Source organism: Nerophis ophidion, linkage group LG10, assembly GCF_033978795.1.
Source record: "Nerophis ophidion isolate RoL-2023_Sa linkage group LG10, RoL_Noph_v1.0, whole genome shotgun sequence".
Taxonomy (NCBI): domain Eukaryota; kingdom Metazoa; phylum Chordata; class Actinopteri; order Syngnathiformes; family Syngnathidae; genus Nerophis; species Nerophis ophidion.
Window position 1 is genome coordinate 60,208,184 of NC_084620.1, and position 19,663 is coordinate 60,227,846.

Genomic DNA, 19,663 nt, shown 5'->3' on the forward strand with positions numbered 1-19,663 from the left:
CTGTTGTAACACGTGCTGAATGTGGCTTGGCGTTGTCTTGCTGAAATAAGCAGGGGCGTCCATGAAAAAGACGGCGCTTAGATGGCAGCATATGTTGTTCCAAAACCTGTATGTAACTTTCAGCATTAATGGTGCCTTCACAGATGTGTAAGTTACCCATGCCTTGGGCACTAATGCACCCCCATACCATCACAGATGCTGGCTTTTCAACTTTGCGTCGACAACAGTCTGGATAGTTCGCTTCCCCTTTCGTCCGGATGACACGATGTCAAATACTTCCAAAAATAATATGAAATGTGGACTCGTCAGACCACAGAACACTTTTCCACTTTGCATCAGTCCATCTTAGATGATCTTGGGCCCAGAAAAGCCGGCGGCGTTTCTGGATGTTGTTGATAAATGACTTTCGCTTTGCATAGTAGAGCTTTAACTTGCACTTACAGATGTAGTGACAAACTGTATTTACTGACAGTAGTTTTCTGAAGTGTTCCTGAGCCCATGTGGTGATAATGTCGGTTTTTGATACAGTGCCGTCAGAGAGATCGAAGGTCACGGTCATTCAATGTTGGTTTCCGGCCTTGCCGCTTACGTGGAGTGATTTCTCCAGATTTTCTGAACCTTTTGATGATATTATGGAGCGTAGATGTTAAAATCCCTAAATTTCTTGCAATTGCACTTTGATAAACGTTGTTCTTAAACTGTTTGACTATTTGCTCACGCAGTTGTGGACAAAGGGGTGTACCTCGCCCCATCCTTTCTTGTGAAAGACTGAGCATTTTTTGTTTTTTGTTCCCAATTAGCCTGCACACCTGTGGGATGTTCCAAATAAGTGTTTGATGAGCATTCCTCAACTTTATCAGTATTTATTGCCACCTTTCCCAACTTCATTGTCACGTGTTGCTGGCACCAAATTCCAAAGTTGATGATTATTTGCACAAAAAAAAAATTGTTTATGAGTTTGAACATCAATTATGTTGTCTTTGTAGCATATTCAACTGAATATGGGTTGAAAATGATTTGCAAATCATTGTATTCTGTTTATATTTACATCTAACACAATTTCCAAACTCACATGGAAACAGGGTTTGTAGAAGCCAAACAGGCGTTTTGCTTTGTCTCCATTGTGAGCCATTTGTTTGGCTCGCAGACAAATGGCTCACAATACTTGTTCATGGACGAGGGATGTAACAGTAAACGGTACAATGATAATTTGCGATAAAATTCCAGACGGTTAGTAATACCATCTATTTTTTTTTTTGTTAATAAAACACCGCTGTTTATTAATGCATTTTAGGCAAAACAAAGTCAGGCGCATGCGCACTCGCATCGTTTGGCTTGATAATCATGGCGGATGAACTACACGGACTTTGCTGAGATTTCCCCTTGGAGTAAACAGAGCCAAGCGCTTGGTTTACCATCATTTTCCCTCACCTACGGGCGTGCGTTTAAGAGCGCAATGCTGGGTTTAGGTGGAGACGGGTGTGGACAATATCAGAGACACTCACTTGTCCCCACACTAAATGTATACAGAGAAGGAGAAAACTTGTGACGACCGGGTGGCATCGTGATGCAGGGTTTGTTCTCCCAGGAATACAGATGGGGCTTAGGACACAAATGATTTATTTATAAATAAATCAGACGGTAACAAGGAAAAACGTGCTAATAGAACTCAAGGCAAAAACTAAAGGAGCTAGCGTGGGAGCTAGAAGGTAAAAGAGCCTAGCGTGGAACTTAGAAGGTACAGAGCAGGAAACAAACGTCGTCATCTGTTGTATAAAACAAACTAGGAAGCCAGACCTAGTGAGGCCAGGGCATGGACTAAATAGCCCTCTGATCAGTGCCCGGGCAACAGGTGCGTTTCCCGAACACTAACCAGAGGCAGGTGAATGTATTCTGCTGTCATGGCAACTGAGACACAAACACTAAAGGTGCTGAGAACACAAGTGAACCGAAAAACATAAATAGACTACGATCCAGGCAGCGGATCATAACAAAACTATTTTATGTTACTTTTATTTACTCAATACAGAGTCATTCAGCTGCTGGGACTAAGAGTTAATGACGTGAGGAAACATGCAGCAGGCGATGTGTCGTGAACGTTGTCACAACTTGTTTATAAAGTCTTTAGTTTGTTTCCTGGGATACTCACCAGTCCTTCATTAAACTGCAAACTGTATCAGTGTTTAAATAACATCAATACTCGCTAAAATGTTTTGTCATCTCAATGTGTATGTTGTGTATTCGATGTGAGAGTTGTCACTCCACTTTATTTTATTGTTGGCCAAACTGTTGTACTGAAGCAAAAGAGGGCGTTTGAGAAGAACAAAACTTGTTTATTAGACCTCATCTTCATTAGCCAAACTGCTTTGTGTTTTATTTTGATATCAAAAAGTAACTTATTGTCATTCCTGCAACGTTACCGTACTTTCCGGATTACAAGGCGCACTGCCGATGAATGGCCTGTTTGGGGACGGCGCGCTGCGGTTGGGAGAGTGGCCGTGCCAGCAACTTCAGGGTTCCTGGTTCAATCCCCATCATCTACCAATCTTGTCAAGTCCGCTGTGTCTTTGAGCAAGACACCTCACCCTTGCTCCTGATGGGTCCCACCATCAGCGTGTGTGAATGGGTGAATGTGGAAATAGTGTCAAAATCGCTTTGAGTTCCTTGAAGGTACAAAAGTACCATACAAGTATAAGTAGAGATGGACTGCCGATATTATCAGCCGATAAATTATTTAAAATGTAATATCAGAAAATATCGGTATCTGTTTCAAAATTATTGGTATCTGTTTCAAAAAGTAAAATTTATGACTTAGTAAAACGCCGCCGTGTACACGGACGCAGGTAGAAGTAAAGAGCGCCAATACACCTTAAATCAGTGATTCTTAACCTTGTTGGAGGTACCGAACCCCACCAGTTTCAAATGCTCATTCACCGAACCTTTCTTTAGTGAAAAATATTATTTTATATTTACAGTTTTTTAATTCAAGACAGAGTCATATGTTTTTTTACTGTAGGGACGGCGTGGCGCAGTGGGAGAGTGGCCGTGCGCGACCCGAGGGTCCCTGGTTCAATCCCCATCTAGTACCAACCTCGTCACGTCCGTTGTGTCCTGAGCAAGACACTTCACCCTTGCTCCTGATGGGTGCTGGTTAGCGCCTGGCATGGCAGCTCCCTCCATCAGTGTGAATGTGTGTGTGAATGGGTAAATGTGGAAGTAGTGTCAAAGCGCTTTGAGTACCTTGAAGGTAGAAAAGCGCTATACAAGTACAACCCATTTATTTATTTACTGGTGCACAAAATGAAGCGTGCATGAACATCACCTTGTTCCAAAACCAACACAGTGCATGAACTTAAAACAAATTACTGTCAGGTTCAAACACCAAACTATCTATTACACAAGACAAGAAGAAGGAATCAAGCAGAGACAGAGTTGAAGTTTAGATAGATAGATAGATAGATAGATAGATAGTACTTTATTGATTCCTTAAGGAGAGTTCCTTCGGGAAAATTAAAATTCCAGCAGCAGTGTACAGAGTTGAGATCAATTTAAAAAAAGTAAAAAGTAAATAATGGGGGTTTAAATGGAAACAAAATAGAGAAATATTACAATAAGAATAAAAAAGATAATATTTCTTACCTTATACATACACCATAATAATACTCGCATGTTGAAGCACAGTGCAATCCATCAAGTGGTGCGACTTCATACCTTACTAATGGTAAATGGGTTGTACTTGTATAGCGCTTTTATACCCTTTTTAAGGAGCCCAAAGTGCTTTGACAGTATTTCCACATTCACCCATTCACACACACATTCACACACTGATGGCGGGAGCTGCCATGCAAGGCGCTCACCAGGTCCCATCAGGAGCAAGGGTGAAGTGTTTTGCTCAAGGACACAACGGACGTGACTAGGATGGTAGAAGGTGGGATTGAACCAGCATCCCTCAGATTGCTGGCACAGCCACTCTACCAACTTCGCCACGCCGTCCCCCGATGTCCTACTAAAACATTTTGATGGATTTTTGAGTGGTTTGTGTAATGTTCTATATTTCCAATGGAACATATAAAATGTTTGTGTTGTTTTCTTGAGTCATATTGCAGTCTTCACCTATCTCTTACATGTGACTGCCATCTACTGGTCACACTTATCATTTCACCGTGTACCAAATGAAATAGCTTTGAGGTCAATAAGCACAACCAACATTATTCTGTACATAAGTGCACCGGGTTATAAGGCGCACTGTCGAGTTTTGAGAAAATGAAAGGATTTTAAGTGCGCCTTATTGTCCGAAAAATACGGTACAATACCTGAAAATACCAACTCGACCAGGTTATTACATCTAGCTATTCTTTTTGTTGCAGGGGCATTTTGAATTCCCCACGGGGATTGATCAAGTATTTCTGATTCTGATCTTTCAAGATGAATTAAGGACTTATAGCGTCCAGATGACCAACACCGGTATGTTTTAGCGCTTTCATGGCGAGTTTTCAGACATTTAAGTAAGAACTTGTCCCATAACAACAAGATAGAGAAACCGAAGCTTATTGACTACGGAGTCGGTCGCTAAGCGGACTACAAAGGCAGACTCGCGCAATTTTTCAGGATTTATGCAAATCCCAAATACAGATCAGCAGGTACCCGAAGGTATAAGAAAAGTTGCTTTTGCATAATATTGCCAAACAAAACGCCAGATAATATCTTACCTTATACACACACCATAATAATAATCCTATGTTTAATGCGCCAAGAATGCATCAAGCGGTGCGACTTCATAGCTTACTGAAGTCTTACTAAAACATTTTCATAGAATTTTGAGCGCCATGTGTAATGTTCTATATTTTCAGTGGAACATATAACATGTTGGTAAGGTTTACTTGAGTCGTATTGCCATCATGTTACAGTCTACACCAGTGGTCACCAACCTTCTTGAAAGCAAGAGCTACTTCTTGGGTACTGATTAATGCCAAGGGCTACCAGTTAAATAAATTGCCAGAAATAGCCAATTTGCTCAATTTACTTTTAACTCTGTTGTTATTATTAATAATTAATGATATTTATCTTTGATCATCTTAATGATTTCTCACAATAAATATATATATTTTGATGACATGTTTTAAATAGGTTAAAATCCAATCTGCACTTTGTTAGAATATATAACAAACTGGACCAAGCTATATTTCTAACAAACACAAATCATTATTTCTTCTACATTTTCCAGAACAAAAATTGAAACCAAATTAGTCGCCAGCGGGTGACTCATCTGGTTCTTACGGGCGACCTGGTGCCCGCGGGCACCGCGTTGGTGACCCCTGCTTTACACATATCTCTTATGTTTGACCGTTATCTACTTGTCACACTTGTCATTACATCATGTACCAAATAACATTGCTTCGAGGTCAGTAAGCACAACCAGAATTATTCCGTACATTAGGTGCACCGGGTAATAAGGCGCATTGTCGGGTTTTGAGAGCGAAAAAAGGATTTTAAGTGCGCCTTATAGTCCGGAAAATACAGTAAAACATTTTACAAAACTTCTAGATAATATTCTTTCAAAATGTGCCTTTTCTAGCACATTGGCCATGTTTTTTTTCTCCATACTCTGATTATCACAATTAATTCAACCATGAGGATTGGCTTTGTTTGACCTTTTATAACATACCGTTTTTAATTTCATGCATGGCCTGGACCCTAGGTATCATTTTTTTTTTTATGTTTCGAGAATTGCCAAAGCCTGAGGATCCTTCCCATTCTTTTATTTCCTTATCAAAGCAGTGAGAGTGTACGAGCGTGGGGGCGGCGGCGGTAATCATTATCATCTATTAATTTGCTGGAGGAAAGCAGGCTTCAGTTTTAAAACTGCTTCGCGTTATTTTTATATATTTTATGAGGTAATTTTCTTTATCTGATGTTGTTTTAACACGCAACATATTACTTTGGGTAAAGCAACTTAATGTGTTTATTCTACAATTAAATGTTTTTTCTAGCTGGGATGATAGCATCGCTGTTGTTGCCACGGCAACACTGCATTGCTTCATTGGATTACAGACAAAACTATTGAACAATTTGCTTCACAATATACCCGCATTTGAATGATATATACTGCATTTATCCGCCTGTGCCTTTCATGTGGAACACCGGAAGCAACATGGCATCCTTCAGTCACATATTAATAATTAAAAAATACCTTTACTGTTCGGACCTGATCAAGAAGGTGACCGCAGGATGCAGGGACGGGAGGCAAGGTTGAATTATAAAAAGGGGAATATTTGATAAGTCCAAAAGGTGATGGGGCAGAAGTGCACACCATGAATAAACAAACAAACAGGTTCCTCAGTGGTCGGCAGGGAAAAAGGCCAGGGCGCACTGAGCACAGCAAAAAGTCCAACACCAAATCCCTTTTACCTCAGGGGGGCTAGGAAGCAAACACAAAGAGGTGAGGGATTACAGGAATAAGGAGAGACAACATACCGGGACTGACGAAGTGAAGCAGGCACATGCACGTGGGAGGTGCAAGAGACAATAACCGGCGAGGCCAAGCTGACAGTGACGGGCCTAAATACCGGTGTGCTACATGCGAGCAGGTGTGCCTCAAGGTCCGCCTCCCGCCGAGGACGAATCACTAAAAGCACAGGTGCAGACAAAAGGAGAAGGCAGGAAAACACTAAAAACACAACATTTACCTTTTTGCGGAATTTCCCCCAGGGATCAATAAAGTACTGTATTTCCTAGAACTGCCGCCAGGGCGCTAATTAATTTAAAACCTCTTCTCACTCTGGCGGGGTCCCTGAGATCAAGCCTGAGTGGAGGCCTAAATGTATATTTTTACACATATATTGTATTGTTTTTTTAAATAAAAACATATCAAAATGGCCCACGCTTGCTTTGATTTTTCAGTGTGTGGCCCTCAGTGTAAAAAGTTTGGACACCCCTGTTCTAAATGATTGTGGCTATATTTACATGAGTGAAAGATTTTTAAGGAGCAGAAACAGAAAAAATCCCCAAACAGGTGCATTGTCATGTGCATAAAAAAAGCAACATGAGAAGATATTTCTGCATGCCAGAGGGGATCAATTGGACTCCTTGAGGAAGTGGAAAAAAAACCAGGGTGTAAAAAAACAACAATCTAGACACAGGCGGTCTTGACCTGACCCGTCTTATGAAACAGCCGCTGGACCACGCGGTCTCTGCGTGTTCACACACCTGCACCGCAACGTGGAACAAAGTGATGATTCCCATTTCCTCTCACTTCACCAGATTAACCAAGCCTCTCTGAGCGCCAACTTCGGCTAAGTCTGATCCCAAGTGACGTCTCACCCCCCTTTTAAAGCACAGCCGTCTCACCCCTCCGTGTCACACGGGCGTCATGTGCACCGTGCCGCTTATGGACTCCAACGTAGAGGCGCGCGGGTGAGGAAGGAGATAAAGGGAAGCGTGCATGAGAGCGGCGCTAGATAAAGGATGTGAAATGAAAAGAGAAAGAAACAAAAAGGGAGAATTGGAACTGACAGACAGAGAGCGGGGTTATCTGCTGTAGTCATAATAATCATGATCACCATTTGATCGCCGTATCATAAACATTAAGCAGTTCCTTTCAGCGTGCAACCATCCACGACTTTAAAATAAATCTATGGGGAGAAAATATCCTCCCTGCAGGGCACCTCCATCTGTAAAGCACCTCTCGACACATGTGTAGCCGACAAACCTTTACACAAATCATCTTTTCTTTAAAAAGCTCCCCGGGGGGGACGGTGCTGCACCAGATTTGAGCCACATGTCTTTTCAGAGCTAAAACATTTGGGAGACTCCTTTTTATCCTACTTGCAAAGAAGGCCGAGCCAAAGACAGCCAGGACGGCTTTGTACAGCGGCGTACGGTTAAAGAGGCTTTGCGGGAAACGGTTCTGTTTAACATGCATCATGACCCGACGCGGAATGTGGGAGGGGAGACAATTTTCCACCCTCTGAGGTCATGTCTAAGGCGTAACAAGGCGGGGAAATGCCATAATGTTAGGATTAGTGACGGGTCACTCATCTCATTAACGTCCTCCCAGCGCGGTAACAACACACAACAACAGCAGTCACGTTTTCGTATACCGTAAAGCAGTTCGTCTGCCGTAAACAGCAATCTTGTGACACCCTTAAACTGGACAATACTGCCATCTACTGTACATGCGTATGGTTAGAAAAATAGTGACAAATAATAGAACAAGGATGGGCAATTCAACCCTTAACTCAACAATGAGTAGATGAGTGTTAATTTGTGTGTATATGTGTAAATAAATGAACACTGAAATTCAAGTACTTATTTTAATTGTATATATATATATATATATATATATATATATATATATATATATATATATATATATGAAATACTTGACTTGGTGAATTCTAGCTGTAAATATACTCCTCCCCCCTTGTTTTTTAGATACGGCACATATATACCTGTGTACATAAACAATGCAGTGAATGGGAGTATTCTGCCTATAGAGCAGGGGTCTCAAACTAAATTGACCTGGGGGCCACTGGATGCAGTCTGGGTGAGGCTGGGCCGCCAGAATATATTACTTAAAAAAATATTTTTAAATGTAATTATTTTTATTTTAAAGGTGGGTGCCATGATTGGGTTGAAAAGCAACTTCCATGAAATGCTAAGTAATTGACAAACCATAATGGGCCGAGGGTCACCACTTTGTGAACAAATGCGTGAGCAAAGTTTAACAGTTTAAGAACAACATTTCTCAACGAGCTATTGCATGGAAATTAGGGATTCCACCATCTACGGTCTGTAATATCAGTAAAAGTTTCAGAGAATCTGGAGAAATCACTGCCAGGCCTAAAACCAACATTGAATGCCCGTGACCTTCGATCCCTCAGGCGGTATTACATCAAAAAGAGACATCAGTGTGTAAAAGATATCACCACATGGCCTCAGGAACACTTCAGAACCCCACTCTCAGTAACTGCAGTTTGTCGCTACATCTGTAAGTGCAAGTTAAAACTCTACTATGCAGAGCGAAAGCCATTTATCAACAACACCCAGAAACGCTGCCGGCTTTAATTAATTAGCATATGCCTAGAATTTCCACCGGGTCAAACTCGTCATGTCATGAGTGACACTTCACCTGTCATCATTTTCAAAATGGAGGAGGCTGATTTCAGTCCATGAAATCGCATAAAGGGAAGAGGATAAAGAGCTATTCAGTAGGATTTAAGGTCCAAGCTATTGAATATGCTAAAAAGAACAGTGAGCAGCTATGTTTTATTAGTATACCGTAGCTGCGTGTGTCAAATATGAGTCATTAAACGACTCCCGCCTCCTGGTGGTAGAGGGCGCTAGTGATCCTTCTTGCGACTACTCGGCTGCAGAAGAAGTGACAACAAGCAGCAAGAGTGAGCAGCGATCCTTTATTTTTTCCTCTCGCTTGCACTTTTAACATGGAGGATTACATATCGAAAATAAAACAGTTTTCTAAACTGGACTTTCAATCGAAGCAGGAGATAATAAAGGAAGATCTCCATCGAGACAGAGAGACTTTTAAAAACTGACTTGATGCTTTTGATCAGAAGGAGCTGCGCATGGACTTCATTTATAAGTAAAGGTAAGACCAAAATAAAGTGTTTTTTTTATTAAATGTGCTTTTCATGATGGTATTCTTACATCACACTCAAATGTATAAGCGCAGGCCTAAATTTATCGCATGCCTTTGGTAAGTGCCGGAGTGAGAAGAGGTTTTAAAATAATTAGCACCCCGGCGGCAATTCAAGGAAATACGGTAATCGACAACTGTGACGTCATTCGATCAAAAGGCCCACAAAGGGTTAAAACATTTACATGTTTGGTATTTTTGTTCAGGGTTGGAAAATAAATATACAAATCACATTTATTTTTAATGAAGGACTTACATGTCCTGTTTGGCCGTTTGGGGTGTTGTTGAAGAACGTCCAATGTTTTGAATTGGACATTGACGTTTTTTTCATTTATCATTAAAAATGAAGATGCATAACAACAATGATGGCCAAAATACAGCAAAACTTTACTGAAATGATAAAAAGGTCAGCCTGAGAGAGAAATATTGCACATATTTAGTTATTTTGACTTATGATAGAATGCTTGGATATTGATGTTTTGTTCAGATGGCTTAGCATACATTGATCTCCACTATTGATTTTACCATCTTTGATACACGGAATTAATCTCGGTCCCCTCAGCATCCTTCCTATTTTTCTGCAAGATGCCTTTGCTAGAAGAAAGTTTAGACACCCTCGCTCTATGCCAGAGATAGTCATCTAGATTGGAAGGGCCACTTTTCCAGAGAGCTAAGGACTGGAGGGCCGGACTTCTCTCTTTACAATAATTCTTATTTTGAGAACCAGCATCCTCTCGAGTGGACATGTTTTTTGTTACTAATTTAGCAGTTAAACAAATATAAGTGTCACTGCAGCATCTGTCCAGGTGTTTCAGCTGGTCCAAGTTCTTCTGTACAACAGGGGCACTCTGGTACTGTACTGCACTCCTAACTTTTGAACTGAACTCAGGGGGCCAGTCTGGTGTCATTCCTGGGCCAGATTTGGTCTGCGGGCCACCAGTTGAGTATGCCTGATCTGTAGTAATGGTAATGTTTAAGTTTGTTTCCAACATGCGTAAATATTTTACTTGTCCAGGGTGTACAACGCCTTCCGCTCAAATGCAGATGAGATAGGCTACCGCGACAAGCAGTAGAAAATGGATGGATGTATATATATATATATATATATAATATAAAAGGGTGGAGTGCCATCTCCGGGTTGGGGAGGAGACCCTGCCCCAAGTGGAGGAGTTCAAGTACCTAGGAGTCTTGTTCACGAGTGGGGGAAGAGTGGATGGTGAGATCGACAGGCGGATCGGTGCGGCGTCTTCAGTAATGCGGACGTTGTACCGATCCGTTGTGGTGAAGCAGGAGCTGAGCCGGAAGGCAAAGCTCTCAATTTACCGGTCGATCTACGTTCCCATCCTCACCTATGGTCATGAGCTTTGGGTCATGACCGAAAGGATAAGATCACGGGTACAAGCGGCCCAAATGAGTTTCCTCTCCCTTAGAGATAGGGTGAGAAGCTCTGCCATCCGGGAGGAACTCAAAGTAAAGCCGCTGCTCCTCCACATGGAGAGGAGCCAGATGAGGTGGTTCGGGCATCTGGTCAGGATGCCACCCGAACGCCTCCCTAGGGAGGTGTTTAGGGCACGTCCAGCTGGTAGGAGGCCACGGGGAAGACCCAGGACACTATGTCTCCCGGCTGGCCTGGGAACGCCTCGGGATCCCCCGGGAAGAGCTAGACGAAGTGGCTGGGGAGAGGGAAGTCTGGGCTTCCCTGCTTAGGCTGTTGCCCCCATGACCCGGCCTCGGATAAGCGGAAGATGATGGATGGATATATATATATATATATGTGTGTGTATGTGTATATATATGTATGTATATATATATATATATGTGTGTGTGTATATGTGTCTATATATATATATATATATATATATATATGTATATATGTATATATATATATATATATATATATATATGTATATGTATATATATATATATATATATATATATATATATATATATATATGTGTATATATATATATGTATGTGTGTGTGTGTGTGTGTATATATATATATATATATATATATATATGTGTGTATGTGTATATGTATATACTGTATATATATGTATGTGTATATATGCATATATATATGTATTTATAATATATGTATGTATAATAAATGTATGTATATGTGTGTGTGTATATATATATATATGTATGTATAATAAATGTATATATGTGTGTGTATATATATATGTGTGTGTGTGCGTATATATATATATATATATATTTATGTATATATATATATATTTATGTATATATATATATAAGTATATATGTGTGTATATATGTATGTATATACATGTACATATATATATATATACATAAATATATATATATATATTGTTTGTCTAATCTTGAACAGGTTTTTTGTACTTGTGCAATGACAATAAAGACCTATCCTATCCTGTCATTTCTCACTGTGATGTCACAATGTAGCCAGGATGCAAAACCCAGCGGACAGAGAGGCATTCAACTCTGTGTGCAAGCTCATCCCAAATTTCATGAACCTTATCGCTTGACACTTTTGTATTCTTCAACACGGGTAACAACACCGTAACAATATTTATGAGTCGGAAAAGACACAATTCATGGAAGGTCCCCTTTGACAGTCACATTGAAGCACAGAACATCTTTACACTTGCACAATTCTACATCTGCAAAAAGGAATAAGAAGAAAGCAGATTTTATTTATCCTTCTACTGTACTTTGTGTCAACCTCAATCTCAACAGTTCCTGATAGTCTCGTCACTTCCTGGGTTTAAGATGTCTTCAGGTTTCTATTTTCTAACACACTTTTTTTTTTTTTATCTTACAGCTGCTGGAGGCCAGAGATCAGAAGCTCGATAACCTGATGAAAACAACAGATTATAAAGAGCTAAAAGGCTCCGATCCTTCGTCTTCCGACCTGGTCAAGAAGATTGAGAAGGTGTGCTGCAACGTTTATGACGTTCTTGTCTCAAGTCGGTGGACGTTGTGCGGTTAAAGATGGGTTTGTGTTTCCTTCCTTGGTAGCTGGAGGCCAACCTCGCCGACAGAGAGAGGCAGCTTTCAGAGAAAGAGCTGCTGGTGGATCAGGTGACTCGGCTCTCCAAGTCACTCCAAGAACAGAACGAAAACTGCCAGCAGGACAGACTGTTGCTGGCCAAGAAGGTAGATTTCCAAAGATGAGGCCAGCAAGACTGTTCAGATCCATGGTCTCCCAACTAGCAGCTCCCCAGCTGATTGAGAGTATCTTACTAAGGGATCAAAAAAAATGCTGAAACCCACAATATTTTTATAACTGTTCAATGCCGACTTATTTAATAACAAATTACCATATTTTTCAGACCATAGAGTGACCGGGTTAAAAGGCGCACTGCCGATGAGAGGGTCTATTCTGGTCTTTTTTCATTCAAAAGGCACACCGGATTATAAGGATAGTAGTCCGTAGGCATGAACCGGTTGTCTTCTCGGACAATCTACACCCTCGGTGTCAAAGTCAAGACCCGCGGGCCAGATCCGATGAATTATCTGTGGCCCCCAGGATGATATTTGATTACCGTATTTCCTTGAGTTGCCGCCGGGTATATAGTATGCGCCTGCCTAGAATAAATGCCGGGTCAAACTCGTTTCGCAAAATAATTAGCACATGCTTAGCATTACTGCCGCCTCAGGATTAACGCCGGGTTAAGTTCGTTTTCCAAAATGTTATTTTTATTAGCGCATGTCTAGAATTTCCGCCGGGTCAAACTCGTTTCGCCAAATAATTAGCATATGCCTAGAATTTCCACCGGGTCAAACTCGTCACGTCACGAGTGACACTTCACCTGTCATCATTTTCAAAATGGAGGAGGCTGATTTCAATCATTTGAAATCGCATAAAGGGAAGAAGATTAAGAGCTATTCAGTAGGATTTAAGGTCCAAGCAATTGAATATGCTAAAAAGAACAGTAAGCAGCTATGTTTTATTAATATACCGTAGCTGTGTGTGTCAAATATGAGTCATTAAATGACTCCCGTCTCCTGGTGGTAGAGGGCGCTAGTGATCCTTCTTGCGACTACTCTGCTGCAGAAGTGACAACTATCACAACTTGGCTTGGAAATGGATTGTTTCTTTGACGCAGATAAGAATCAGCACAACTGAGGCGTGGACGTGAGTACATATTTATTTAATAAACAAACAAACTACAAAAAGGCAAACCAAGGACGCGCTCTGTGGCGGATAATAATATATACTAAACTTAAAACAAAACAGCACAATGGCATGACTATATTCAACTAAACAAAAGATACTATCTATGGCATAAACAACAAAACTTACTCGGCGTGGACCAAAACGAACAACAAGGCATGAAACAGATTATCCAGGTCGTGAAGGAGGTGCAGCATGGGTAGGGTGCGTGCGAGTGTGAAGATCCCAGAATGAAGACAAGAAAAAGAGTGACTTAAGTAGCCGTGATCATTAATGAAAACAGGTGTGAGGCTGAGAACAAGGACGTGACATGACAGGTGAAAACTAATGAGTTGGCATGGAGACGAAAACAAACCAGGAAGTGCCAAGACAGAACTTAAATGTCCCAAAAACTAAACATAACCTGACCAAAACCAAAACAAACTTACAGGCGTGACAACAACAAGCAGCGATCGTTTATTTTTTCCTCTCGCTTGCACTTTTAACATGGAGGATTACATATCGAAAATACAACCGTTTTCTAAACTGGACTTTTAATTAAAGCAGGAAGTAGTAAAGGAAGATCTCCATCGAGACAGAGAGACTTTTAAAACTGAAGAAAGATAAGGAAGACTTCTATAAACAAGTTATGGATGCTTTTGATCAGAAGGAGCTGCGCATGGACTTCATTTTTAACTTTATATTAAATGTGCTTTTTATGATGGTATCCTTACATCACACTCAAATTTATAAGCGCAGGCTTAAATTTACTGCAAGGCTTTGGTAAGTGCCGGAGTGAGAAAAGGATTTAAAATAATTAGCGTCCCGGCGGCAATTCAGGGAAATACGGTTTATGGACATCTCTAACTTGAATGATTGACAATGTCCACAGGCACCTCACATCAATACACGTGGACCCCGACTTAAACAATTGTATGGAATATGTACTGTACTGTGCAATCTACTGATAAAAGTTTCAATCAATCACAATTGTTTGTATCTAGGTGAATGAGATGCGCACACACATCATGGACACCAGCCGCCGTCTGATGGCCACGTCTGCCGAACTGTCAATGAAGCAAGCGGCCGTCTTGTGCCTCCAGCAGGAAACCAAGGAGAAAGAGCTCCAGGTCGGTGGTGCGATCATTGGACTGCAACACAAAGTCCGGTGACTGGATATAGTTTTACCTCCAGATGGACAGGTGTCAGAGGCGGCTGGAGCAAGGCCTGCCTCCCTGCCCCGAGATGGAGGAGGAGTGGAGGAGGATGCTGCGTGACAAGAAGAGGCGACAGAGGGACAAAGAGGAACGAGAGAAGGTAAAACTGAAACAACCACACGTTCAAAGATCACTGCTCAAGACTTGATTAAAGCGCTCGAGGAAGAGGAGGTGGAGAAGAATGACAAAAGAATTGATTAAAGCCCCAAGGCCAGGGTTGCTTTCTACCTAAAAGCGTGTGCGCCATAAGGCCGAGGAGAGATTTAACGTGTTGGCAAAAAGTCTCGACAAAAACAAGATGAGCTTTTGTCAACAGCCCAACACCACAGTGGCATCAGGCGCCTGTGAAAGGAGTCTGTGTTGTCTTTTCATCCGCATTATTAGGGACCGATGTCCCTTTGGGACAGAGGACCCTATTGAATTTCTAAGGTTTTATTATTATTATTATTATTATTATTCTTTATTATTATACCGCCACCTCTCTGATCTGTAATTTGACCCCCTTATCATGCTTCAAAACGCACCAAATTTGACACACACCAGGCAAAAATTGCGATCTAATCAAAAACCCAGACCCCAAATTCAAAACTGCGCTCTAGCGCCCCCTACAGAGAAAACACAGACAAAACTGTCTGTAACTTCCTGTAGGAGCATCGTAGAAACATGAAATAAAAACCACTACGAAGGTCTCAGTTAGACCTATATTAATCCACTGAGACCCCCCTGGCTAAAATCAACAGGAAGTTTGCTATTCCCACTTCAATTCAAAAGTTGGCTAAAAAATTTCGCTTTTTTTCAAACATTATCTCCTCTGAGGTCGTTTGTCGTTTCGGCTTCAAATAAGCATAGAAGAGTGATTGAACCTTTCTTATTAAAAGTCAAAGAAAGAGTTGTAATTACTACCCCTGTTTGGATTTTATGAGCCCGCAAAGAACTATTGGGATAGTGTGGCGCTGTGGTGGAGTGGCTGTGCGCAACCCGAGGGTCCCTGGTTCAATCCCCACCTAGTACCAACCTCGTCACGTCCGTTGTGTCCTGAGCAAGACACTTCGCCCTTGATCCTGGTGGGTGCTGGTTAGCGCCTTGCATGGCAGCTCTCTCCATCAGTGTGTGAATGTGTGTGTGAACGGGTAAATGTGGAAGTAAGGTCAAAGCGCTTTGAGTACCTTGAAGGTAGAAAAGCGCTATACAAGTACAACCCATTTATCATTTATTTATTTATTTATTGCGCTGTTGCTGTTGTCACAAAATGGCGGCTTTCTGCTCAGACAAAACTATAGTACTGTCATACGCACATGAAACAAAAACCTCAATGTAGGTCTCACTGAGACCTATATTTCATACACTGACCACCCCCAACTAAAATCAACAGGAAGTTTGCTATTCCCACTTCAATACAACAACCATGCATTAGAGTTTCAAAATGGCGGCACCAAGGCGTCCTTATAAAATGCCCAAGCCACTTTACAACTGTTATTACTATGAGACTGATGTATAACACATGTATATACAACTTTTTCTCTGTGTAATAATCCATCCATCTTCTACCGCTTGATTTGCGGGGGCAGCATCCAAAGCGGTCCCGTCCATCGCTGCTTGCAGCTTTAATTTCTGTTTATAACCGCCGCCCCTGGAAAAGACAGCACGGAGCTCCACGGGCTAATGCGAAACGGGACATTGTGGAATTTGAAGCTCATCATAGCGTCCACCGAGTCCAATGTGTTTCCTGTTAGCCAGCCAGCGTAATCCAGTCATGTGCTTTGAAGTCTCCGGGATTTAAGCACACCTCATTTCCACGCTGCATGAATTTTAGGTCATAAGGCCACGGGTGCTTTTTTTACCCTTTAACAGAACTTTGACCCACTTATCATGTATCAATACACAGTGCAGGAAGAATGTATGGACACACCTTCTCCTCAGTCAATGCGTTTTCTTTATTTTCATGACTATTTACATCATAGATTGTCACTGAAGGCATCAAAACTATGAATGAACACGTGGAGTTATGTATAGAGATGTCCGATATTATCAGCCGATAAATGCTTTAAAATGTGATATCGGAAATTATCGGTATCAGTTTTCAAAATTATCGGTATCTGTCTCAAAAAGTACAATTCATGACTTTTTAAAACGCTGGACATAGGGAGAAGTACAGAGCGCCAATAAACCTTGAAGGCACTGCCTTTGCGTGCCGGCCCAATCACATAATATCAACGGCTTTTCAAACACACAGGTGAATGCAGAGCATACTTGGTCCACAGCCATACAGGTCACACTGAGGGTGGCCGTATAAACAACTTTAACACTGCTACGAATATGCGCCATACTGTGAACCCACACCAAACAAGAATGACAAACACATTTCGGGAGAACATCCGCACCGTAACACAACATAAACACAACAGAGCAAACACACAGAACCCCTTGCAGCACTAACTCTTCCGGGACGCTACAATATAGACACCCCTCCACCCCCTAACCTCCACCCCCCACCTCAACCTCCCCCTGCTCTCTCAGGAAGAGCATGTCCCAAATTCCAAGCTGCTGTTTTGAGGCATGTTAAAAAAAATAATGCACTTTGTGACTTCAATAATAAATATGGCAGTGCCATGTTGGCATTTTTTTTCCCATAACTTGAGTTGATTTATTTTGGAAAACCTTGTTACATTGTTTAATGCATCCAGCGGGGCATCACAACAAAATTAGGCATAATAATGTGTTCATTCCACGACTGTATATATCGGTATCGGTTGATATCAGAATCGGTAATTAAGACTTGGACAATATCAGATATCGGCAAAGAAGCCATCATCGGACATCTATAGTTATGTACTTAACAAAAAAGGGTGAAATAACTGAAAACATGTTCTATATTCTAGTTTAATCAAATTAGCCACCCTTTGCTCTCATTACTGCTTTGCACACTCTTGGCATTCTCTCAATGAGCTTCAAGCCCACCTGTGAAGTGAAAACCATTTGGGTGACTACCTCTTGAAGTTCATGGAGAGAATGCCAGTAGTGTGCGAAAAAGTAATCAGATCGAAGGGCGGCTATTTTGAAGAAACTACAATGTAAAGCATGTTTTCAGTTATTTCACCTTTTTTGTGTTAAGTACGTAACTCCACATGTGTTCATTCATAGTTTGATGCCTTCCGTGAAAATCTACAATGTAAATAGTCATAACAATAAAGAAAATGCATTAAATGAGAAGGTGTGTCCAAACTTTTGGCCTGTACTGTATAATCCAGGGGTCACCAACGCGGTGCCCGCGGGCACCAGGTCGCCCGTAAGGACCAGATGAGTCGCCCGCTGGCCTGTTCTAAAAATAGCTCAAATAGCAGCACTTACCAGTGAGCTGCCTCTATTTTTTTAATTGTATTTATTTACTAGCAAGCTGGTCTTGCTTTGCTCGACATTTTTAATTCTAAGAGAGACAAAACTCAAATAGAATTTGAAAATCCAACAAAATATTTGAAAGACTTGGTCTTCGCTTGTTTAAATAAATGTTTTTATTTTTTTACTTTGCTTCTTATAACTTTCAGAAAGACAATTTTAGAGATAAAATACAACCTTAAAAATGATTTTAGGATTTTTAAACACATATACCTTTTGATCTTTTAAATTCCTTCCTCTTCTTTCCTGACAATTTAAATCAATGTTCAAGTAAATTTATTGTTTTTATTGTAAAGAATAATAAATACATTTTAATTAAATTCTTGATTTTAGCTTCTGTTTTTTCGACGAAGAATATTTGTGAAATATTTCTTCAAACTTCAAAAAGATTATTCTGGCAAATCTAGGAAATCTGTAGAATCAAATTTAAATCTTATTTCAAAGTCTTTTGAATTTCTTTTAAAATTTTTGTTCTGGAAAATCTAGAAGAAATTATGATTTGTCTTTGTTAGAAATATAGCCTGGTCCAATTTGTTATATATTCTAACAAAGTGCAGATTGGATTTTAACCTACTTAAAATATGTCATCAAAATTCCAAAATTAATATTATTTAGGAAAAATTACTAATGATGTTCCATTAATCCTTTTTTTTATTTTTTCAAAAAGATTTGAATTATCTAGATTTTCTCTTCTTTTTTTGGGGTGAATTTTGAATTTTAAAGAGTCGAAATTGAAGATAAACTATGCTTCAAAATTTAATTTTCATTTTCTTTGTGTTTTCTTCTCTTTTAAACCGTTCAATTAAGTGTTTTTTTTCATAATTTATTCTCAACAAAAAACCTTCCAAAAAAGGAAAAAAAATGCACGACGGAATGACAGACAGAAATACCCGTTTTTTAAAATACATTTGGATTTATTGAACAAATTGGCTATTTCTGGCATTTTATTTAAGTGTGTATCAAACTGGTAGCCCTTCGCATTAATCAGTACCCAGGAAGTAGCTCTTGCTTTCAAAAAGGTTGGTGACCCCTGGTATAATCCGTATATCAACGGATGAATGTCTTTAGAGTAGTTGGACGTTGTAGATTCCCAGGCATATAAGAGGTGTGCTACAAAATGTTGTTTCCAAAACAAACTGCACATTTTCCTCTTCAAAGTAACCCACCCTGGATCCTGACACTTTTTCCTTGGTGTTATCGGCCACACCTTCATACACTCCTGGAAGGATCCTTCCAGTATCCCCTGCAGCTCCAT

General features: G+C 40.6%; 1 protein-coding gene across 1 annotated transcript in view; it reads left to right on the forward strand.

Annotated features, from left to right (window-relative positions):
- Window positions 1-19,663, forward strand: part of ccdc146 (coiled-coil domain containing 146) — a 110,092-nt gene that overhangs the window by 79,506 nt on the left and 10,923 nt on the right. The window contains exons 19-22 of the mRNA XM_061914304.1: window positions 12,464-12,574; window positions 12,661-12,798; window positions 14,803-14,928; window positions 14,993-15,115. Coding sequence (XP_061770288.1) covers window positions 12,464-12,574; window positions 12,661-12,798; window positions 14,803-14,928; window positions 14,993-15,115 — 498 coding nt within the window. The remainder of the gene's footprint in view (window positions 1-12,463; window positions 12,575-12,660; window positions 12,799-14,802; window positions 14,929-14,992; window positions 15,116-19,663) is intronic.